Genomic DNA, 25,302 nt, shown 5'->3' with positions numbered 1-25,302 from the left:
CTGGGACTACAGGCACCCACCACCACGCCCGGCTGATTTTCTGTATTTCTAGTAGAGGTGGGGTTTCACCATGTTAGCCAGGATGGTCTGGATCTCCTGACCTGGTGATCCACCCACCTTGGCCTCCCAAAGTGCTGGGATTACAGGCGTGAGCCACCACACCTGGCCTGAAATCTTAAAATAAATGAAAAACAAGCTAATCGCTGAACAAAAATTAAAAAGTTGCTGTAGAATGACAACAACACTGTACAACCATTTATATATGATTTTTGCAAAAAGTGTTAATACCAATATGTATATGCTGACTGCTAAGGAGAAAACTGATCTGGAATCACAGGAGCAAATCATGACACTGAGAAAATAAATGCAAAAGCTGAACGTAGAATGCTACACCATGTGTCTTTAAGGCAACACATTATAATAATTTATATCATTGCATTACAAACATTCATCATGTTCTTTAATATGTCCTGTCATTGAGAAGCCACACAGTTCGGATAAGAGTTCAGCTGAATGTTGAATTGACATCACATCAGAAAAAGTGTTATGAATTGATCTGCTTGGATATATACTTAGAGCATAATTTTAAATATAAATATTCCTTGATTTTCATACCCATATACTGGAATAGTATGCCAACATTTTTGTAATTTCTAGCTTAGTCATCTCAATATCTCTTAATCCACTCATGGAGGAAGACGTACAAATCTCATCAGGAATGGCAAATTTAATAAGCTTTCAATATTGATGTATTTCATTTAAATTTACTTGCAACAGACTTTTAAACATTAATAACATTTTCTATGTTAAAATCAGTAAAATACCTACGAATAACAACAATTTAGGTATTCAAGTCATAAATTCAGAGTTTTATGGTTTTTAAAATTAGTCTGGTTTCGTGTGGCATGTTATTTACTAATGAGGTTTTATAAAATGGCAATTTTACCAACACAATTTGCTTCCTTAAAAATAAAGCCAAGGTTCTTACATTCAAGTATATCTTATTCAAATTGTGAACGTCAAAAACATACATACATACATACATCTATATATATATATCTATATATTGATGCCTCATATTAATAAAGATTATTAGTGAGTCACTGAGGTTTAGTCCAATTCTAGTAATCCTCATGATTCCAGTAGTCTCCAGAGCACCCACACTCTAACAGTCTGCAGTAAATCTTTTCTAAATGCTTCCGAAGTGAGCTCACTCCATTTTCCTTCGTAGAAAATCCAAAATCATCTGGTTGGCTTCTCTCTTGTCCCCTGCTTCCTGCCTCACAATCTCTCTGTTTAGCAAAAATAATCACTAGACTTGTGCTCTTGATTCTTCCCATTCGACACCTGTTAAAATTATTTTTTCCCACTCTTTCCTTTTACTTTGTTGAGTGGTAGTGTCTTCCACCTATAATTTCTATTGCGTTGCCCCTTTCTTCTCCCCTGACTAAAAACGTCCTCAAAATTAAGAGCACCATAATGCTTTCTCCTGACCTTTTCTGTCCTGACCTTCTATCCAACTGTTCTTCTTCCACATTTTTCCCACAAAAGGCCTCTCCTCTTACTACCCAGAGCAACGTCCAAGGACCACCAGCATCAGCATCGCCTGAGAACTTTTTAAAAATGCAGAATCCCAAGTCGGCTGAATCTCAGTGGGAATTGTTAACAAAGTTTTCAGCTGACTTTCTAAAGTTTGAAAACCTCTGGTCTATACGGAGTGTATATGACAAATTATATACATGTGTGGCCGTGCAGATATGCTTATTCTCACCTATTGCAAATAGAACACAGCTCTCCATGGTCAGGTGCTTCCATCCCTAATGGCTTCCCACCAGTGAGAAAGACATTAAGAGTCAGAATATTTTTGCTGTAATTCTCTGGTAAATTTTGGTACTAGAAGGTCACTTTATATTCTTCCCAAATTTCTAACCATACCCGATCTTTTCCTAAACAATCATTTCATTTTATCATCCTCCATTACATAAACCTGCTTCTTGTTCCCTCATGTACTCTCTGTACGCTCTGTCTTTCTCAGTCTTCATTTGCTCTATTACTACTTTCTTCTTTCTTATTTTCTCATTTTCCTCAGGTCTTGCAATATCTTGAATTTAAACTAATAATTCAGCTCCTCTTCAGCACTCTCAGTATAGTCTGTTGCCATCGCCTGATGAGACACATAGCTTATGACCATTGCACTTCTCTTTTTTTCGATGGTTTGCATTTAGGAGGTAATTTTCTTCAGCTACTAGAGGATATCCTTCCTCATCAGTTTGGAGAAATATTCGGTCAAATGATTTTTAAATATAAAACGGTTCTTACCTTCTAATTTTCCGTTTATTTTACCTATTTCTTTTTGACGTGTAGCCTTGGGTAAACACACATCCTTCTGTGAAACAGTCTCACAGAGACTCTGTTAAAAGTAATAGCAGTAAGTAATTTCAATGGATAGATCCTAGTAATGAAGAGTATCAAAATTTCCTAATTAAATTCTTTTTTAAAAACACAATTTCCTCCTTTGCAAACAATTCGACTTAAGAGCAGATACATGTAGAAACCCAACACATTTTGATAGAAAACCTCACATAACCCTCTCTATATCAAGCTCATCTTTACGTTCATGTGGCCATTAACTCGGTGACTGAGCAGGAAAAACAAATCACCTTCACAAAAAAATTCACTCGTGCATATTTCAAAAAGTATCTCTCTTAAAAATATCTAACTTACGTTCTAGTCCTCATCAAAAATAAATAAGACATTTCAAACAAAATACAACACATTTGCTACTTGCCAGGACACATACCGCATTAAACATTTAAAATATTCACGATCATAGAACTGTTGAGTGTTAAAAATCATGCATGTCACGAACAGAACTTTTAGAGTCTGTCATAGAATGTATGTACAGAATTTGAAAAAGCTGCTTTCTTTCGGTAAACAGGGACTTAAAATAAGCAACATGTTTTTGACAAAATTTTTGGTGAGAGAAAAAGTGTTTGAATAGAATGTAAATGCAGTAAGAAAAAAATTATGTCACATCTAAATGAAAGCAAACAAGTGTTAAAGTCTTTTTGTCTAATAAAATGTCAGATAAAATCTACCTATTGACTTCCACCCTTTGCTGTTACCATCAGGCAGCAGCTGCTTGTTTTTAAGAGGTCAGATACTTTCTATGTCTTTCCGCCGTTGTGACCTTAAAATACATCACTATTATTTGACGCTCATGCTGCTGCAGCTTGACTGCCATAAGGGGACTCAAGGAGTTCTATTTGTGAAAATACAATTTACGTTTTTTCAAAAGACTACTCAACCAATACTCTTGTTATTATACTCCCACAAGGTTTCCTATTCCTCATGCTTTTCTTTCTGCTGAAATGTTCCTTCAGATCTATACTGAACAATAAAGATATGTCAATACGTTCAAGTCCCAGGCATTAACTTTTCAGGTCCCAACTTTTACAATATTGCAGTTTAAAGTGTCTCTCTATGAATACAATTAGAACTTTTGTACCTCTAGATATAAGACAGAATCATATATTTGCCCATAGCTGGACTCAGTGTAATTCTTTTGCTTTTAGACAAACGTACTCCAGATCCCATGTGAATTTCTAGTGAATTCTAAGCCTTAGTTTTTACACTATACCACTTTGGCTTCTTAAATTAATCGTACAAATTCCCAGAATTTCACTGTGAAGCAGTAATCTACTTAGCACATAGATTCTCCATTAAGCATATACTGAAAAATATCAAAAATAATTTGGGGGTGACACATGCAGAGGTGAGAAAATAAAGTCTAAGCATCTGATTTATGTTTTCATATCATGCAATACTAATATTTAAAAAAATCAACAACACATGGTACCTCAGAATCCCAAGAATTTTCTTCATCGTCCTTTTGTTTGGATTCTGATGGGAGTATCTCACCTATAAAAGGTTAATCACAGATACATTCATGAGATCATTTATCTACTAAAAATTTTAAAAACATATACAAATCTACTTTCATTCACGAATCTGTGGTTTTTCCTCTGTGGCCCGTATATTCTTTTTGTTGATTACAATGACTACTTCTATAGTCATTCCAATAGAATTCAAACCTAAAGAGTCTGAAAATTAACATTATTTCATTAGAATGCAGAAAAATAGAAATTTAACTAACTTGTATGAATTATCTCTTCACAAAGCAGTCATATCCTATTCTCCTGTGAAACAAAGTATGCCCTAGGTTTCCTGTTCATTCAGAAAACTGTAATTACCTAACATCTCTCATTTCTTTGTTACTTTTTATTTGGTAGTATTACTTACGTTGATTGACTCAGCAATCTCTCTTACACAGTTCTTCAAAAAAGATGATTTCTCAATGAATAAGATGCTTTAGAAATATTAACTTTTTGATGTCAGTCAACTATATGTCCGACCCTTTTACATTTCAGTATGCTATGACAGTGTGTTTTGCGTGCGTCTATGCTTTAGGAAGATAAGCTTAAAAAACTTTTATTGCGTATAAATTAAGAACTGCTTCATTTACAATGACACACTTCTTCCCTAATGCAACAATATCTTCAGAGTCAGCTTGTGACACCTTGGAGAAACATCAGAAATGTATAGGAAAATATAATTGCCTTAAGTAACCTAATGTTCCCACATGTAATAGGATAAAATCAAGGCCCACTCAAGTCTTGACGAGTTCTCAGGGACATAAGACAGAAAAAGAATTTATACCAAAAATAACGTCCAGTTTTCTTTATCAGCACAAAGTACAAATTACAACTATTTGAATCAGGTTCAGGAAAAAAAGCAAACGTGCACAACTAAAACTTAAAAGACCGTTTCATCACTATGCATACGTTTATCATTTGACATCCATCAACTGTATACCCGGTTTTCAAAAGTAAATTTAACTTGTGATCTCAGCGTAGCTCATGTTCACAATTCATGCAGAGGGTCCAAGAAACTCAAATCACACTTTGGTAAGTCACCATTTTCACTCATTTTTAGAAGCGTACCCTGGATCGTTTCAGAGATCTAACGTGTTGCCACACCATAGCTCTAAGAAGCTGTGGGGCACAGTTCAAATCCTTAGTGGAGTGTATGATTGCACAAGGAAATACTTTAAATATTTTACTTTTAGTTTCTAATGACTAAGAAATCAGCAGATAAAACTAACTTTTTAAAGACTCCCAAATCTGCATGTTTTCAGTTTTATTTATTACTTATCGGCATAAAAATTGTGCAATTAACTATGGTACTGTCATACACTGGAATTTTATAAATAACCTAATATTTAAAAACACAATTAATTGTGTCCTTTATGGATGTCTCTAAAAATTATAATGCTGATCAAAAAAGAATGTTGCCGAACATTACACTCTACAACCGTGTACACATTAGAAGTTGAAAAAAATTGTACATATTAAATATGACCACGCACACATGTTGTAAAATGTTTAAACATGCATAAGAAGAGTTTCTAAAAATAGTTTAGAATATTGGTTACTTCTAGGCAATAAATGGTACTAGTGTAAAAGGACTCTAAAGCCAAATGCTTCAGAATCACAGTTTCATGAAAAAGTGTGTTTATCAAATATTCACAAAGAAATGAATAATTCCTTTCCTCATCTTTACAAGGTAAAGTTACCACACATACACGCAGGCACACACAGGCACACACGCAGACACACACACACACACACACACAAACACACAGAGTTCACTAGTCCGAGTTACTGATTTTCTTAGGATTCTCAAAGTGACAATACCAGAAACAAGGTAATTCATGTTAAAACACAAGGGTTATATCAGTAAAAGATGGGATCCCCGAAGTAAACCGTGGTATTTGAATCAAGCTTCGAAGAGCTAAAAAAAGAAATTGGAGTTCCAACATTCACCTTCTTGAATCCTTAAGAAATACAGAAGTTCAAAATAGAAAACATTACAGTTTCAGGATACAAAAGTAGAAACATCTGAGATTAAGGCTACATTTTAAAAAAAAGATATTGAAAATTACTGTGCTTGTAATACCAGCTCTTCAAACATCAATACCAGTATTGGCATTACCTAGATCAAATCTTTTCATCAAAGTTGAAAAAAATAAAGCATTGGGGATAGAAGGACCATCAAAATGTCCAATATTGAAATATTGGTCTTTGCATAGTTACATTGAAAAATTTACCTGCTCTCAATGTTTGTTCATTCTTCAATTCCAAGGCTTTATTTGGAACAGACTTTTGCATTTCAATGGCAGGCTAAATGGGGTTGGAAGCAAAATGATTAATGAAGAATGTATACTTCACAAAATACATAGTTAATAAGTCATTCAAAATGAAATCATAAAACTAAATACCTCGAAGGCAGATGGCTTCTCGGGAGGCTCTAAAAAGCAAAAGAGATTTATCATCAATCATAAGTAAATATGACAAGCCAGCCACAAATGAATGCCGTGATAGTATCTAACTGACTCCTCTTGCTCCAATTGGAGAATGAATACTTTAGATTTCGAAAGTTTTCTTTTGGTTTGTTTAGGACACACACACGACAAGAATACACTGAAGAAAATTTAAATAGAGGTTTCACAGATCATGCAGCTAAGAATTCAAAAGCGAGATTGTGTTTCACATGTAAAAAGGGTTGATATGAGAAAATAAATGTCAAAGCTGAACATGGAATGCTACGCCACGTACTTAATGAAACACATTAGAATCACTTATATTATTCCATTCATCCTGTTCTTTAATATAGCCTATCTTCGGAAAGGTATATAGTTATGATGAGAGTTCAGCCGCATGTAGAACTGACATCTCGTCACTGAAGTGTTATGAATTGATCAGCTTGGATATACACTTAGGTCATAATACTAAATATGAATATTCGTTTTTTTCCATAACCATACGGTGTAATCACATGCCTATATTTCTGTATCCTCTACTTTATCCATCTGAATGCTTCTTGATCCACTCATGCAAGAAGATGTGTAAAACTCATCATGGAAATAATCTACACTAAGCTTTCAATATTGACATATTTATATAAAAATTTATTGCAATAGATTAAATAAACATAAAGAACTTTTTTTATATTGTTAAGACACCACAATATTTATCTTAAAAAGCAATCTTATTATTCAAGTATAAATTCAGTATTTTTTCAGTTCCTACAATTCGTCTGGTTCGGTGTATCATTAGTCTATAATAAATTTTTGTGGAATGGCAATTTTACCAAAACAACACACTTCCTTAAACATAAACCCAGTGTTCTTAGTTTCCAATATATCTCATTTCAATAGCTAACATCAACAAAATATATGTATTTGTCATGCCTGATTGTAACACAGAAACCTAATGAGTCACTGTGGTGTCCCCAATTCTAGTAGGACTCCTGCTTCCGGTAGTCTCTGGAGTGCCCACAGTCTACATTCTGGAGTGCAAATAATCTACATGAATCTGAAGTGAGTTCACTCAACTGTTCTTCTCAGAGTCTCCAGAATTACCTGCCTACATTCTTTCTTGTTTGTCCCCTGTTACCTGCCTAGAATGCTTCTACTAAAAAAAAAAAAAAAAAAAATAGAAAATATAAAAAAACCTCTAACTCTGAAGAATTCTTCCCATCCAACACTGTTTCAAATTTATTTGTCCAACACTTCCTTTCTCCTTGTTTAGTGATAGTATCTTAAATCTATAATTTCTGTTTATCATTTTCTTCTTCTTCTCTGGCTAAAAGCATACCCAGAAATAAAAGCAATATAATGCATTCTCTTGACCCTGTTATGTCTTGACCTTCTATCCAACTGCTCTTCTTCCACTTTTTTCCCATGAAAGGCCTCTCCTTTTGCTACTCAGAGCAAGCTCCAAGGACCACCAGCAGCAGCATCGCCTGAGAAATTATAAGAAATGCGTGCCACCACGTCCGGCTAAGTTTTTGTATTTTTAGTAGAGACAGGGTTTCACCGTGTTAGTCAGGATGGTCTCCATCTCCTCACCTAGTGATCTGCCAGTCACGGCCTCCCAACATGCTGGGATTACAGGCGTGAGCCACCGCACCCGGTCACCATTTTTTAAATAAATATGTGTAACTATCTTTTGTTTATGTTTTCTAAAGTAATGTGGTTGACAATTATATTAGGTATACTTTAAATATAAAACTGCTGGAGTTACAACCAGATGGTTTATTCTCAAGGCATTAATATCTTCTGAACTAGCATGTGAAGCCGTGGAGAATTTACACAATTTATATGAGAAATGTGATCATGAACTGAACTACTTCTTCCCATGTAAACAGATGAAAAGTCTAGATCCTCTCTAGGGAAAAAGAGAGCACAGTGCCATGAGACACAAAATGAATCTGTAACCAACTCTTTTCATAATAAACAAAATTTTGATTTTGTTTGATTTATATCTTTTTAAAAAAGAAAAAGAGAAAAAAGACTCAGACGTGCAACTTCAGACATTATTTCATATACAAGAGCCCATTTGTTATTTGGCACTTTAAAACCTTATGCATTTTTGAAAATTCCTGTTCTAACTTCTGATCTGAGCATCTCTGAAGTTCAACAAATACACCGGGGGCCTAATAGTTCACATAATAATGTTCCTATTTCTCCTATTTACTGATATTTTCTAAAAAGTGTAAACTAAAATTTTTCAGACTCATGACATGTCACAATGTCATAATTTTCATGGTTAACGAGTAACCGTTGTAATGCATATTGGAAAGTAGGACTTTTCCAATTCGTGTATTTTAAATATTTTCATTTTAATTTCTAACATTGGATGAAGCAGTAAATACTCCCACTTCAGTAAAAGCTCTGTGATATCAGCTGCCATTTAATGTCGACTTTTAGTGGCTAGGAAACACAGTCTAATTAAATGTGTTTTAGAGTTAACATGGCAAACTATGAGGCCTTAAATCAAAGCAGAGCTAATTGTATTGAGTACATCTAAAATATTCGATAAGCAAACAAGGAAGTTCCAGGACAATACGTACAGTGTACAACTATTTATTGAGAATTCCAGACATCGGCTGGGCACGGTGCCTCACGCCTGTAATTCCAGTACTTTGGGAGGCCGAGACGGGCGGATCACAAGGTCAGGAGATCCAGATCAGACCATCCTGGCTAACACACTGAAACCCTGTCTCTACTAAAAATACAAAACATTAGCTGGGCGTGGTGGCAGGCGCCTGGAGTCCCAGCTACTCGGGAGGCTGAGGCAGGAGAATGGCGTGAACCCGGGAGGCAGAGCTTGCATGAGCCGAGATCGCGCCACGGCACTCCAGCCTGGGCGAGCTCAAAAAAACAAAAACAAAACAAAACAAAAAAACTGAAGAAAAAAATACAAACAAAAAAAAAGAAGAAAATTTAAGACATGAAAACAAATTCTACACGTAGCCTATAAGACATGAAAACAAATTCTACACATAGTCTATAACCACAAATATGTTGCGAGCTTTTGTGTTTTTATTTCTTTGCTTTTTCAGATGGAGTCTCACTCTGTCACTCGGGCTAAAGTGGCACGAGCTCGGCTCATGCAACTTCTGCCTCCTAGGTTCAAGCCATTCTCCTGCCTCAGCCTCCAGAGTAGCTGAGATTACAGGCACCCACCACCACAACCGGCTATTTTTTGTTATTTTTAGTAGAGATGGAGTTTCACTAATTTGACCAGACTGGTCTGGGACTCCTGACCTTAACTTATCTGCCCGCCTTTGTCTCCCAAAATGCTAGGATTACAGGCACGTGCCACCGTGCACGGCCTATTGTAAAATGTTGTAAACGTTCATGGGAATGACAACAAAAACTAATTCAGGCTCTTTTGTACCTCTAGGCAATTCATTACAGTAGCATTAAAAGACACCAAGGCCAAATGCTTTGGGGTCACTCTTCTAAAACACCGTGTCTAGCCAAGAGTCATCAAGTAATGATTGCTTGACTTATTTTTTAAAATTATAAGTCACACACACACACAGTCATCTAATCAAAAAAAAAAAACTGATTTTATTAAGATTCTCAGAGTGGCAACACTCACAACTGTCATGTCAGCAAGTGAAACTTTCTTCTAAGTAAAGATCATAATTCCAATCAGCTTTGAACCACTGCAAATATTTCACAGTCTCAAAATTCACCTGCCTTAAAACCAAGCGCGCACAGAAATTGCAAACTGGAAGCTTTATCCTATCAGGACATTAAAGTAGAACCGCATGAGGTAAAGCAGAATTTTTTTTCTAAATCTCTAAATCTTAGGCTTGTAAATGGCATTTTCTCAAACAGAAATACTCACATTGGCATTATTTGTATCGACATTTCCCGTCGAATTATGAATAGAAAACAACATTGGGAATGAAAAGTCTCGCAGCATTTCTAATATTTTAATATTCTTCTTTCCAGAGTAAAATTGAAATTACAAAATTTACCTGCTTTGAAAGTTTGCATGTCCATCAATTCTAAGGCTTTAGTGAGAATAGAAACTTTCATTCCGCAGGTAGCCTAAATGGGTTTGGAAACAAAACAATTAATATACAATGTATACTTCATAAAATATGTAGTTAATACTCAAGATAAAAATATAAAAGTTATTACCTTCAGAAGACCATCTTTATCAGGAGACTCTAAAAGAAAAGGGACATATACAATTGATTGTATGCAAGCTTGACAAAGCCTACCGAACATTCATGCAGTGTCAACATGAAGATGAATCCTCATGCTTGGATTGCAAAAGGGATTACACTAGCTTTTGGGGTCTTTTGGGTTATTGCATTTGTTATCATGCCAACGTGACAGAAATATACCTAAGAAAATTTGAAAACTAGATTTCATCAAACATGCCGTGAGGATTTCAACATTGAAAATATATTTAAGGTGACAATAACTAAAGCAGAAATATGCTAATATCAGTAAGAGAAAGCGGCCATATAAGGAAAGAAGTTGTATTTAACAAGATGACCAAGTCATGCCACACCCCACCAAAACAGAACAAATGACTAAGCTAATGGGAGAATGCTATGGCATATTGTTAAGGAAACACGTCAGAATCACTTATGTCAATATATACATGTAGCTATTATGTTCTTCAATTTGTCCTGGAGTTTAGGAATTGCAAAGTTGTGATGAGAGTTCAAAGGTACAATGTACTTATCATTGCAGAGAAGGTTCTAAATTCAGCAGCATATCTACTTATAGAATAAAAATTAATAAATATATTCATTTTTGTACCTCTGTGAAATACGAGTATTTTTACATTCATAGGGTTCTCTAGTTTAGTCCTCTTAAAATTTCCTGATCCACTTATACAAAAAGGTCCAAGCGTACCCATCAACAAACCAATACAGGCCAGGTGCAGTGGCTCATGCCTGTAATTCCAGCACTTTGGAAGGCCGAGGAGGGCGGATCTCTGGAGGCCAGGGGTTCCAAACCAGCCTGGCCAAAATCACTATTTTGGAAACACTGTCCCCACTAAAATTACAAAAATCAACCAGGTATGGTGGCACATGCCTGTAATCTCAGCTACTTGGGTGCCTGAGGTACCAGAATCACTTGAACCCAGGAGGTGGAGGTTGCAGTGAGCCAAGATCATGCCATTGCACTCCAGCCTGGATGACAGAGCCAGACTCTGTCTCTTAAAAAGAAAAAACATGTAATGTGAAAGTATCAAAAACTAGAAGTAAACTTCCAGAGGCTTTTTAGATATCATTCACCTGCATATTTCAACGTTACAATAATGTAATATCGCCTCACCACAAGCTCCGCCTCCCGGGTTCACGCCATTCTCTTGTCTCAGCCTCCGGAGTAGCTGGGACTACAGGCACCCACCACCACGCCCGGCTGATTTTTTGTATTTCTAGTAGAGGTGGGGTTTCACCATGTTAGCCAGGATGGTCTGGATCTCCTGACCTCGTGATCCACCCACCTTGGCCTCCCAAAGTGCTGGGATTACAGGCGTGAGCCACCACACCTGGCCTGAAATCTTAAAATAAATGAAAAACAAGCTAATCGCTGAACAAAAATTAAAAAGTTGCTGTAGAATGACAACAACACTGTACAACCATTTATATATGATTTTTGCAAAAAGTGTTAATACCAATATGTATATGCTGACTGCTAAGGAGAAAACTGATCTGGAATCACAGGAGCAAATCATGACACTGAGAAAATAAATGCAAAAGCTGAACGTAGAATGCTACACCATGTGTCTTTAAGGCAACACATTATAATAATTTATATCATTGCATTACAAACATTCATCATGTTCTTTAATATGTCCTGTCATTGAGAAGCCACACAGTTCGGATAAGAGTTCAGCTGAATGTTGAATTGACATCACATCAGAAAAAGTGTTATGAATTGATCTGCTTGGATATATACTTAGAGCATAATTTTAAATATAAATATTCCTTGATTTTCATACCCATATACTGGAATAGTATGCCAACATTTTTGTAATTTCTAGCTTAGTCATCTCAATATCTCTTAATCCACTCATGGAGGAAGACGTACAAATCTCATCAGGAATGGCAAATTTAATAAGCTTTCAATATTGATGTATTTCATTTAAATTTACTTGCAACAGACTTTTAAACATTAATAACATTTTCTATGTTAAAATCAGTAAAATACCTACGAATAACAACAATTTAGGTATTCAAGTCATAAATTCAGAGTTTTATGGTTTTTAAAATTAGTCTGGTTTCGTGTGGCATGTTATTTACTAATGAGGTTTTATAAAATGGCAATTTTACCAACACAATTTGCTTCCTTAAAAATAAAGCCAAGGTTCTTACATTCAAGTATATCTTATTCAAATTGTGAACGTCAAAAACATACATACATACATACATCTATATATATATATCTATATATTGATGCCTCATATTAATAAAGATTATTAGTGAGTCACTGAGGTTTAGTCCAATTCTAGTAATCCTCATGATTCCAGTAGTCTCCAGAGCACCCACACTCTAACAGTCTGCAGTAAATCTTTTCTAAATGCTTCCGAAGTGAGCTCACTCCATTTTCCTTCGTAGAAAATCCAAAATCATCTGGTTGGCTTCTCTCTTGTCCCCTGCTTCCTGCCTCACAATCTCTCTGTTTAGCAAAAATAATCACTAGACTTGTGCTCTTGATTCTTCCCATTCGACACCTGTTAAAATTATTTTTTCCCACTCTTTCCTTTTACTTTGTTGAGTGGTAGTGTCTTCCACCTATAATTTCTATTGCGTTGCCCCTTTCTTCTCCCCTGACTAAAAACGTCCTCAAAATTAAGAGCACCATAATGCTTTCTCCTGACCTTTTCTGTCCTGACCTTCTATCCAACTGTTCTTCTTCCACATTTTTCCCACAAAAGGCCTCTCCTCTTACTACCCAGAGCAACGTCCAAGGACCACCAGCATCAGCATCGCCTGAGAACTTTTTAAAAATGCAGAATCCCAAGTCGGCTGAATCTCAGTGGGAATTGTTAACAAAGTTTTCAGCTGACTTTCTAAAGTTTGAAAACCTCTGGTCTATACGGAGTGTATATGACAAATTATATACATGTGTGGCCGTGCAGATATGCTTATTCTCACCTATTGCAAATAGAACACAGCTCTCCATGGTCAGGTGCTTCCATCCCTAATGGCTTCCCACCAGTGAGAAAGACATTAAGAGTCAGAATATTTTTGCTGTAATTCTCTGGTAAATTTTGGTACTAGAAGGTCACTTTATATTCTTCCCAAATTTCTAACCATACCCGATCTTTTCCTAAACAATCATTTCATTTTATCATCCTCCATTACATAAACCTGCTTCTTGTTCCCTCATGTACTCTCTGTACGCTCTGTCTTTCTCAGTCTTCATTTGCTCTATTACTACTTTCTTCTTTCTTATTTTCTCATTTTCCTCAGGTCTTGCAATATCTTGAATTTAAACTAATAATTCAGCTCCTCTTCAGCACTCTCAGTATAGTCTGTTGCCATCGCCTGATGAGACACATAGCTTATGACCATTGCACTTCTCTTTTTTTCGATGGTTTGCATTTAGGAGGTAATTTTCTTCAGCTACTAGAGGATATCCTTCCTCATCAGTTTGGAGAAATATTCGGTCAAATGATTTTTAAATATAAAACGGTTCTTACCTTCTAATTTTCCGTTTATTTTACCTATTTCTTTTTGACGTGTAGCCTTGGGTAAACACACATCCTTCTGTGAAACAGTCTCACAGAGACTCTGTTAAAAGTAATAGCAGTAAGTAATTTCAATGGATAGATCCTAGTAATGAAGAGTATCAAAATTTCCTAATTAAATTCTTTTTTAAAAACACAATTTCCTCCTTTGCAAACAATTCGACTTAAGAGCAGATACATGTAGAAACCCAACACATTTTGATAGAAAACCTCACATAACCCTCTCTATATCAAGCTCATCTTTACGTTCATGTGGCCATTAACTCGGTGACTGAGCAGGAAAAACAAATCACCTTCACAAAAAAATTCACTCGTGCATATTTCAAAAAGTATCTCTCTTAAAAATATCTAACTTACGTTCTAGTCCTCATCAAAAATAAATAAGACATTTCAAACAAAATACAACACATTTGCTACTTGCCAGGACACATACCGCATTAAACATTTAAAATATTCACGATCATAGAACTGTTGAGTGTTAAAAATCATGCATGTCACGAACAGAACTTTTAGAGTCTGTCATAGAATGTATGTACAGAATTTGAAAAAGCTGCTTTCTTTCGGTAAACAGGGACTTAAAATAAGCAACATGTTTTTGACAAAATTTTTGGTGAGAGAAAAAGTGTTTGAATAGAATGTAAATGCAGTAAGAAAAAAATTATGTCACATCTAAATGAAAGCAAACAAGTGTTAAAGTCTTTTTGTCTAATAAAATGTCAGATAAAATCTACCTATTGACTTCCACCCTTTGCTGTTACCATCAGGCAGCAGCTGCTTGTTTTTAAGAGGTCAGATACTTTCTATGTCTTTCCGCCGTTGTGACCTTAAAATACATCACTATTATTTGACGCTCATGCTGCTGCAGCTTGACTGCCATAAGGGGACTCAAGGAGTTCTATTTGTGAAAATACAATTTACGTTTTTTCAAAAGACTACTCAACCAATACTCTTGTTATTATACTCCCACAAGGTTTCCTATTCCTCATGCTTTTCTTTCTGCTGAAATGTTCCTTCAGATCTATACTGAACAATAAAGATATGTCAATACGTTCAAGTCCCAGGCATTAACTTTTCAGGTCCCAACTTTTACAATATTGCAGTTTAAAGTGTCTCTCTATGAATACAATTAGAACTTTTGTACCTCTAGATATAAGACAGAATCATATATTTGCCCATAGCTGGACTCAGTGTAATTCTTTTGCTTTTAGACAAACGTACTCCAGATCCCATGTGAATTTCTAGTGAATTCTAAGCCTTAGTTTTTACACTATACCACTTTGGCTTCTTAAATTAATCGTACAAATTCCCAGAATTTCACTGTGAAGCAGTAATCTACTTAGCACATAGATTCTCCATTAAGCATATACTGAAAAATATCAAAAATAATTTGGGGGTGACACATGCAGAGGTGAGAAAATAAAGTCTAAGCATCTGATTTATGTTTTCATATCATGCAATACTAATATTTAAAAAAATCAACAACACATGGTACCTCAGAATCCCAAGAATTTTCTTCATCGTCCTTTTGTTTGGATTCTGATGGGAGTATCTCACCTATAAAAGGTTAATCACAGATACATTCATGAGATCATTTATCTACTAAAAATTTTAAAAACATATACAAATCTACTTTCATTCACGAATCTGTGGTTTTTCCTCTGTGGCCCGTATATTCTTTTTGTTGATTACAATGACTACTTCTATAGTCATTCCAATAGAATTCAAACCTAAAGAGTCTGAAAATTAACATTATTTCATTAGAATGCAGAAAAATAGAAATTTAACTAACTTGTATGAATTATCTCTTCACAAAGCAGTCATATCCTATTCTCCTGTGAAACAAAGTATGCCCTAGGTTTCCTGTTCATTCAGAAAACTGTAATTACCTAACATCTCTCATTTCTTTGTTACTTTTTATTTGGTAGTATTACTTACGTTGATTGACTCAGCAATCTCTCTTACACAGTTCTTCAAAAAAGATGATTTCTCAATGAATAAGATGCTTTAGAAATATTAACTTTTTGATGTCAGTCAACTATATGTCCGACCCTTTTACATTTCAGTATGCTATGACAGTGTGTTTTGCGTGCGTCTATGCTTTAGGAAGATAAGCTTAAAAAACTTTTATTGCGTATAAATTAAGAACTGCTTCATTTACAATGACACACTTCTTCCCTAATGCAACAATATCTTCAGAGTCAGCTTGTGACACCTTGGAGAAACATCAGAAATGTATAGGAAAATATAATTGCCTTAAGTAACCTAATGTTCCCACATGTAATAGGATAAAATCAAGGCCCACTCAAGTCTTGACGAGTTCTCAGGGACATAAGACAGAAAAAGAATTTATACCAAAAATAACGTCCAGTTTTCTTTATCAGCACAAAGTACAAATTACAACTATTTGAATCAGGTTCAGGAAAAAAAGCAAACGTGCACAACTAAAACTTAAAAGACCGTTTCATCACTATGCATACGTTTATCATTTGACATCCATCAACTGTATACCCGGTTTTCAAAAGTAAATTTAACTTGTGATCTCAGCGTAGCTCATGTTCACAATTCATGCAGAGGGTCCAAGAAACTCAAATCACACTTTGGTAAGTCACCATTTTCACTCATTTTTAGAAGCGTACCCTGGATCGTTTCAGAGATCTAACGTGTTGCCACACCATAGCTCTAAGAAGCTGTGGGGCACAGTTCAAATCCTTAGTGGAGTGTATGATTGCACAAGGAAATACTTTAAATATTTTACTTTTAGTTTCTAATGACTAAGAAATCAGCAGATAAAACTAACTTTTTAAAGACTCCCAAATCTGCATGTTTTCAGTTTTATTTATTACTTATCGGCATAAAAATTGTGCAATTAACTATGGTACTGTCATACACTGGAATTTTATAAATAACCTAATATTTAAAAACACAATTAATTGTGTCCTTTATGGATGTCTCTAAAAATTATAATGCTGATCAAAAAAGAATGTTGCCGAACATTACACTCTACAACCGTGTACACATTAGAAGTTGAAAAAAATTGTACATATTAAATATGACCACGCACACATGTTGTAAAATGTTTAAACATGCATAAGAAGAGTTTCTAAAAATAGTTTAGAATATTGGTTACTTCTAGGCAATAAATGGTACTAGTGTAAAAGGACTCTAAAGCCAAATGCTTCAGAATCACAGTTTCATGAAAAAGTGTGTTTATCAAATATTCACAAAGAAATGAATAATTCCTTTCCTCATCTTTACAAGGTAAAGTTACCACACATACACGCAGGCACACACAGGCACACACGCAGACACACACACACACACACACACAAACACACAGAGTTCACTAGTCCGAGTTACTGATTTTCTTAGGATTCTCAAAGTGACAATACCAGAAACAAGGTAATTCATGTTAAAACACAAGGGTTATATCAGTAAAAGATGGGATCCCCGAAGTAAACCGTGGTATTTGAATCAAGCTTCGAAGAGCTAAAAAAAGAAATTGGAGTTCCAACATTCACCTTCTTGAATCCTTAAGAAATACAGAAGTTCAAAATAGAAAACATTACAGTTTCAGGATACAAAAGTAGAAACATCTGAGATTAAGGCTACATTTTAAAAAAAAGATATTGAAAATTACTGTGCTTGTAATACCAGCTCTTCAAACATCAATACCAGTATTGGCATTACCTAGATCAAATCTTTTCATCAAAGTTGAAAAAAATAAAGCATTGGGGATAGAAGGACCATCAAAATGTCCAATATTGAAATATTGGTCTTTGCATAGTTACATTGAAAAATTTACCTGCTCTCAATGTTTGTTCATTCTTCAATTCCAAGGCTTTATTTGGAACAGACTTTTGCATTTCAATGGCAGGCTAAATGGGGTTGGAAGCAAAATGATTAATGAAGAATGTATACTTCACAAAATACATAGTTAATAAGTCATTCAAAATGAAATCATAAAACTAAATACCTCGAAGGCAGATGGCTTCTCGGGAGGCTCTAAAAAGCAAAAGAGATTTATCATCAATCATAAGTAAATATGACAAGCCAGCCACAAATGAATGCCGTGATAGTATCTAACTGACTCCTCTTGCTCCAATTGGAGAATGAATACTTTAGATTTCGAAAGTTTTCTTTTGGTTTGTTTAGGACACACACACGACAAGAATACACTGAAGAAAATTTAAATAGAGGTTTCACAGATCATGCAGCTAAGAATTCAAAAGCGAGATTGTGTTTCACATGTAAAAAGGGTTGATATGAGAAAATAAATGTCAAAGCTGAACATGGAATGCTACGCCACGTACTTAATGAAACACATTAGAATCACTTATATTATTCCATTCATCCTGTTCTTTAATATAGCCTATCTTCGGAAAGGTATATAGTTATGATGAGAGTTCAGCCGCATGTAGAACTGACATCTCGTCACTGAAGTGTTATGAATTGATCAGCTTGGATATACACTTAGGTCATAATACTAAATATGAATATTCGTTTTTTTCCATAACCATACGGTGTAATCACATGCCTATATTTCTGTATCCTCTACTTTATCCATCTGAATGCTTCTTGATCCACTCATGCAAGAAGATGTGTAAAACTCATCATGGAAATAATCTACACTAAGCTTTCAATATTGACATATTTATATAAAAATTTATTGCAATAGATTAAATAAACATAAAGAACTTTTTTTATATTGTTAAGACACCACAATATTTATCTTAAAAAGCAATCTTATTATTCAAGTATAAATTCAGTATTTTTTCAGTTCCTACAATTCGTCTGGTTCGGTGTATCATTAGTCTATAATAAATTTTTGTGGAATGGCAATTTTACCAAAACAACACACTTCCTTAAACATAAACCCAGTGTTCTTAGTTTCCAATATATCTCATTTCAATAGCTAACATCAACAAAATATATGTATTTGTCATGCCTGATTGTAACACAGAAACCTAATGAGTCACTGTGGTGTCCCCAATTCTAGTAGGACTCCTGCTTCCGGTAGTCTCTGGAGTGCCCACAGTCTACATTCTGGAGTGCAAATAATCTACATGAATCTGAAGTGAGTTCACTCAACTGTTCTTCTCAGAGTCTCCAGAATTACCTGCCTACATTCTTTCTTGTTTGTCCCCTGTTACCTGCCTAGAATGCTTCTACTAAAAAAAAAAAAAAAAAAATAGAAAATATAAAAAAACCTCTAACTCTGAAGAATTCTTCCCATCCAACACTGTTTCAAATTTATTTGTCCAACACTTCCTTTCTCCTTGTTTAGTGATAGTATCTTAAATCTATAATTTCTGTTTATCATTTTCTTCTTCTTCTCTGGCTAAAAGCATACCCAGAAATAAAAGCAATATAATGCATTCTCTTGACCCTGTTATGTCTTGACCTTCTATCCAACTGCTCTTCTTCCACTTTTTTCCCATGAAAGGCCTCTCCTTTTGCTACTCAGAGCAAGCTCCAAGGACCACCAGCAGCAGCATCGCCTGAGAAATTATAAGAAATGCGTGCCACCACGTCCGGCTAAGTTTTTGTATTTTTAGTAGAGACAGGGTTTCACCGTGTTAGTCAGGATGGTCTCCATCTCCTCACCTAGTGATCTGCCAGTCACGGCCTCCCAACATGCTGGGATTACAGGCGTGAGCCACCGCACCCGGTCACCATTTTTTAAATAAATATGTGTAACTATCTTTTGTTTATGTTTTCTAAAGTAATGTGGTTGACAATTATATTAGGTATACTTTAAATATAAAACTGCTGGAGTTACAACCAGATGGTTTATTCTCAAGGCATTAATATCTTCTGAACTAGCATGTGAAGCCGTGGAGAATTTACACAATTTATATGAGAAATGTGATCATGAACTGAACTACTTCTTCCCATGTAAACAGATGAAAAGTCTAGATCCTCTCTAGGGAAAAAGAGAGCACAGTGCCATGAGACACAAAATGAATCTGTAACCAACTCTTTTCATAATAAACAAAATTTTGATTTTGTTTGATTTATATCTTTTTAAAAAAGAAAAAGAGAAAAAAGACTCAGACGTGCAACTTCAGACATTATTTCATATACAAGAGCCCATTTGTTATTTGGCACTTTAAAACCTTATGCATTTTTGAAAATTCCTGTTCTAACTTCTGATCTGAGCATCTCTGAAGTTCAACAAATACACCGGGGGCCTAATAGTTCACATAATAATGTTCCTATTTCTCCTATTTACTGATATTTTCTAAAAAGTGTAAACTAAAATTTTTCAGACTCATGACATGTCACAATGTCATAATTTTCATGGTTAACGAGTAACCGTTGTAATGCATATTGGAAAGTAGGACTTTTCCAATTCGTGTATTTTAAATATTTTCATTTTAATTTCTAACATTGGATGAAGCAGTAAATACTCCCACTTCAGTAAAAGCTCTGTGATATCAGCTGCCATTTAATGTCGACTTTTAGTGGCTAGGAAACACAGTCTAATTAAATGTGTTTTAGAGTTAACATGGCAAACTATGAGGCCTTAAATCAAAGCAGAGCTAATTGTATTGAGTACATCTAAAATATTCGATAAGCAAACAAGGAAGTTCCAGGACAATACGTACAGTGTACAACTATTTATTGAGAATTCCAGACATCGGCTGGGCACGGTGCCTCACGCCTGTAATTCCAGTACTTTGGGAGGCCGAGACGGGCGGATCACAAGGTCAGGAGATCCAGATCAGACCATCCTGGCTAACACACTGAAACCCTGTCTCTACTAAAAATACAAAACATTAGCTGGGCGTGGTGGCAGGCGCCTGGAGTCCCAGCTACTCGGGAGGCTGAGGCAGGAGAATGGCGTGAACCCGGGAGGCAGAGCTTGCATGAGCCGAGATCGCGCCACGGCACTCCAGCCTGGGCGAGCTCAAAAAAACAAAAACAAAACAAAACAAAAAAACTGAAGAAAAAAATACAAACAAAAAAAAAGAAGAAAATTTAAGACATGAAAACAAATTCTACACGTAGCCTATAAGACATGAAAACAAATTCTACACATAGTCTATAACCACAAATATGTTGCGAGCTTTTGTGTTTTTATTTCTTTGCTTTTTCAGATGGAGTCTCACTCTGTCACTCGGGCTAAAGTGGCACGAGCTCGGCTCATGCAACTTCTGCCTCCTAGGTTCAAGCCATTCTCCTGCCTCAGCCTCCAGAGTAGCTGAGATTACAGGCACCCACCACCACAACCGGCTATTTTTTGTTATTTTTAGTAGAGATGGAGTTTCACTAATTTGACCAGACTGGTCTGGGACTCCTGACCTTAACTTATCTGCCCGCCTTTGTCTCCCAAAATGCTAGGATTACAGGCACGTGCCACCGTGCACGGCCTATTGTAAAATGTTGTAAACGTTCATGGGAATGACAACAAAAACTAATTCAGGCTCTTTTGTACCTCTAGGCAATTCATTACAGTAGCATTAAAAGACACCAAGGCCAAATGCTTTGGGGTCACTCTTCTAAAACACCGTGTCTAGCCAAGAGTCATCAAGTAATGATTGCTTGACTTATTTTTTAAAATTATAAGTCACACACACATACAGTCATCTAATCAAAAAAAAAAAACTGATTTTATTAAGATTCTCAGAGTGGCAACACTCACAACTGTCATGTCAGCAAGTGAAACTTTCTTCTAAGTAAAGATCATAATTCCAATCAGCTTTGAACCACTGCAAATATTTCACAGTCTCAAAATTCACCTGCCTTAAAACCAAGCGCGTACAGAAATTGCAAATTGGAAACTTTATCCTATCAGGACATTAAAGTAGAACCGCATGAGGTAAAGCAGAATTTTTTTTCTAAATCTCTAAATCTTAGGCTTGTAAATGGCATTTTCTCAAACAGAAATACTCACATTGGCATTATTTGTATCGACATTTCCCGTCGAATTATGAATAGAAAACAACATTGGGAATGAAAAGTCTCGCAGCATTTCTAATATTTTAATATTCTTCTTTCCAGAGTAAAATTGAAATTACAAAATTTACCTGCTTTGAAAGTTTGCATGTCCATCAATTCTAAGGCTTTAGTGAGAATAGAAACTTTCATTCCGCAGGTAGCCTAAATGGGTTTGGAAACAAAACAATTAATATACAATGTATACTTCATAAAATATGTAGTTAATACTCAAGATAAAAATATAAAAGTTATTACCTTCAGAAGACCATCTTTATCAGGAGACTCTAAAAGAAAAGGGACATATATAATTGATTGTATGCAAGCTTGACAAAGCCTACCGAACATTCATGCAGTGTCAACATGAAGATGAATCCTCATGCTTGGATTGCAAAAGGGATTACACTAGCTTTTGGGGTCTTTGGGGTTATTGCATTTGTTATCATGCCAACGTGACAGAAATATACCTAAGAAAATTTGAAAACTAGATTTCATCAAACATGCCGTGAGGATTTCAACATTGAAAATATATTTAAGGTGACAATAACTAAAGCAGAAATATGCTAATATCAGTAAGAGAAAGCGGCCATATAAGGAAAGAAGTTGTATTTAACAAGATGACCAAGTCATGCCACACCCCACCAAAACAGAATAAATGACTAAGCTAATGGGAGAATGCTATGGCATATTGTTAAGGAAACACGTCAGAATCACTTATGTCAATATATACATGTAGCTATTATGTTCTTCAATTTGTCCTGGAGTTTAGGAATTGCAAATGTGTGATGAGAGTTCAAAGGTACAATGTACTTATCATTGCAGAGAAGGTTCTAAATTCAGCAGCATATCTACTTATAGAATAAAAATTAATAAATATATTCATTTTTGTACCTCTGTGAAATACGAGTATTTTTACATTCATAGGGTTCTCTAGTTTAGTCCTCTTAAAATTTCCTGATCCACTTATACAAAAAGGTCCAAGCGTACCCATCAACAAACCAATACAGGCCAGGTGCAGTGGCTCATGCCTGTAATTCCAGCACTTTGGAAGGCCGAGGAGGGCGGATCTCTGGAGGCCAGGGGTTCCAAACCAGCCTGGCCAAAATCACTATTTTGGAAACACTGTCCCCACTAAAATTACAAAAATCAACCAGGTATGGTGGCACATGCCTGTAATCTCAGCTACTTGGGTGCCTGAGGTACCAGAATCACTTGAACCCAGGAGGTGGAGGTTGCAGTGAGCCAAGATCATGCCATTGCACTCCAGCCTGGATGACAGAGCCAGACTCTGTCTCTTAAAAAGAAAAAACATGTAATGTGAAAGTATCAAAAACTAGAAGTAAACTTCCAGAGGCTTTTTAGATACCATTCACCTGCATATTTCAACGTTACAATAATGTAATATCGCCTCACCACAAGCTCCGCCTCCCGGGTTCACGCCATTCTCTTGTCTCAGCCTCCGGAGTAGCTGGGACTACAGGCGCCCACCACCACGCCCGGCTGATTTTTTGTATTTCTAGTAGAGGTGGGGTTTCACCATGTTAGCCAGGATGGTCTGGATCTCCTGACCTCGTGATCCACCCACCTTGGCCTCCCAAAGTGCTGGGATTACAGGCGTGAGCCACCACACCTGGCCTGAAATCTTAAAATAAATGAAAAACAAGCTAATCGCTGAACAAAAATTAAAAAGTTGCTGTAGAATGACAACAACACTGTACAACCATTTATATATGATTTTTGCAAAAAGTGTTAATACCAATATGTATATGCTGACTGCTAAGGAGAAAACTGATCTGGAATCACAGGAGCAAATCATGACACTGAGAAAATAAATGCAAAAGCTGAACGTAGAATGCTACACCATGTGTCTTTAAGGCAACACATTATAATAATTTATATCATTGCATTACAAACATTCATCATGTTCTTTAATATGTCCTGTCATTGAGAAGCCACACAGTTCGGATAAGAGTTCAGCTGAATGTTGAATTGACATCACATCAGAAAAAGTGTTATGAATTGATCTGCTTGGATATATACTTAGAGCATAATTTTAAATATAAATATTCCTTGATTTTCATACCCATATACTGGAATAGTATGCCAACATTTTTGTAATTTCTAGCTTAGTCATCTCAATATCTCTTAATCCACTCATGGAGGAAGATGTACAAATCTCATCAGGAATGGCAAATTTAATAAGCTTTCAATATTGATGTATTTCATTTAAATTTACTTGCAACAGACTTTTAAACATTAATAACATTTTCTATGTTAAAATCAGTAAAATACCTACGAATAACAACAATTTAGGTATTCAAGTCATAAATTCAGAGTTTTATGGTTTTTAAAATTAGTCTGGTTTCGTGTGGCATGTTATTTACTAATGAGGTTTTATAAAATGGCAATTTTACCAACACAATTTGCTTCCTTAAAAATAAAGCCAAGGTTCTTACATTCAAGTATATCTTATTCAAATTGTGAACGTCAAAAACATACATACATACATACATCTATATATATATATCTATATATTGATGCCTCATATTAATAAAGATTATTAGTGAGTCACTGAGGTTTAGTCCAATTCTAGTAATCCTCATGATTCCAGTAGTCTCCAGAGCACCCACACTCTAACAGTCTGCAGTAAATCTTTTCTAAATGCTTCCGAAGTGAGCTCACTCCATTTTCCTTCGTAGAAAATCCAAAATCATCTGGTTGGCTTCTCTCTTGTCCCCTGCTTCCTGCCTCACAATCTCTCTGTTTAGCAAAAATAATCACTAGACTTGTGCTCTTGATTCTTCCCATTCGACACCTGTTAAAATTATTTTTTCCCACTCTTTCCTTTTACTTTGTTGAGTGGTAGTATCTTCCACCTATAATTTCTATTGCGTTGCCCCTTTCTTCTTCTCCCCTGACTAAAAACGTCCTCAAAATTAAGAGCACCATAATGCTTTCTCCTGACCTTTTCTGTCCTGACCTTCTATCCAGTTGCTCTTCTTCCACATTTTTCCCACAAAAGGCCTCTCCTCTTACTACCCAGAGCAACGTCCAAGGACCACCAGCATCAGCATCGCCTGAGAACTTTTTAAAAATGCAGAATCCCAAGTCGGCTGAATCTCAGTGTGAATTGTTAACAAAGTTTTCAGCTGACTTTCTAAAGTTTGAAAACCTCTGGTCTATACGGAGTGTATATGACAAATTATATACATGTGTGGCCGTG

The 25,302-nt window shown here is 35.6% G+C and overlaps 1 protein-coding gene across 1 annotated transcript in view; it reads right to left on the bottom strand.

Annotated features, from left to right (window-relative positions):
• Window positions 1-25,302, bottom strand: part of ANKRD30A (ankyrin repeat domain 30A) — a 212,921-nt gene that overhangs the window by 86,022 nt on the left and 101,597 nt on the right. Inside the window, exons 50-61 of the mRNA XM_024346307.3 lie at window positions 22,338-22,366; window positions 22,172-22,244; window positions 18,115-18,143; window positions 17,944-18,016; window positions 15,634-15,695; window positions 14,094-14,184; window positions 10,565-10,593; window positions 10,399-10,471; window positions 6,341-6,369; window positions 6,170-6,242; window positions 3,860-3,921; window positions 2,320-2,410 (exon numbers count right to left, since the gene is read on the bottom strand). Coding sequence (XP_024202075.3) covers window positions 2,320-2,410; window positions 3,860-3,921; window positions 6,170-6,242; window positions 6,341-6,369; window positions 10,399-10,471; window positions 10,565-10,593; window positions 14,094-14,184; window positions 15,634-15,695; window positions 17,944-18,016; window positions 18,115-18,143; window positions 22,172-22,244; window positions 22,338-22,366 — 714 coding nt within the window. The remainder of the gene's footprint in view (window positions 1-2,319; window positions 2,411-3,859; window positions 3,922-6,169; window positions 6,243-6,340; window positions 6,370-10,398; window positions 10,472-10,564; window positions 10,594-14,093; window positions 14,185-15,633; window positions 15,696-17,943; window positions 18,017-18,114; window positions 18,144-22,171; window positions 22,245-22,337; window positions 22,367-25,302) is intronic.

The sequence above is a fragment of the Pan troglodytes genome, chromosome 8, assembly GCF_028858775.2.
Source record: "Pan troglodytes isolate AG18354 chromosome 8, NHGRI_mPanTro3-v2.0_pri, whole genome shotgun sequence".
NCBI lineage: Eukaryota > Metazoa > Chordata > Mammalia > Primates > Hominidae > Pan > Pan troglodytes.
This window is presented reverse-complemented; position numbering and strand designations above follow the sequence as displayed.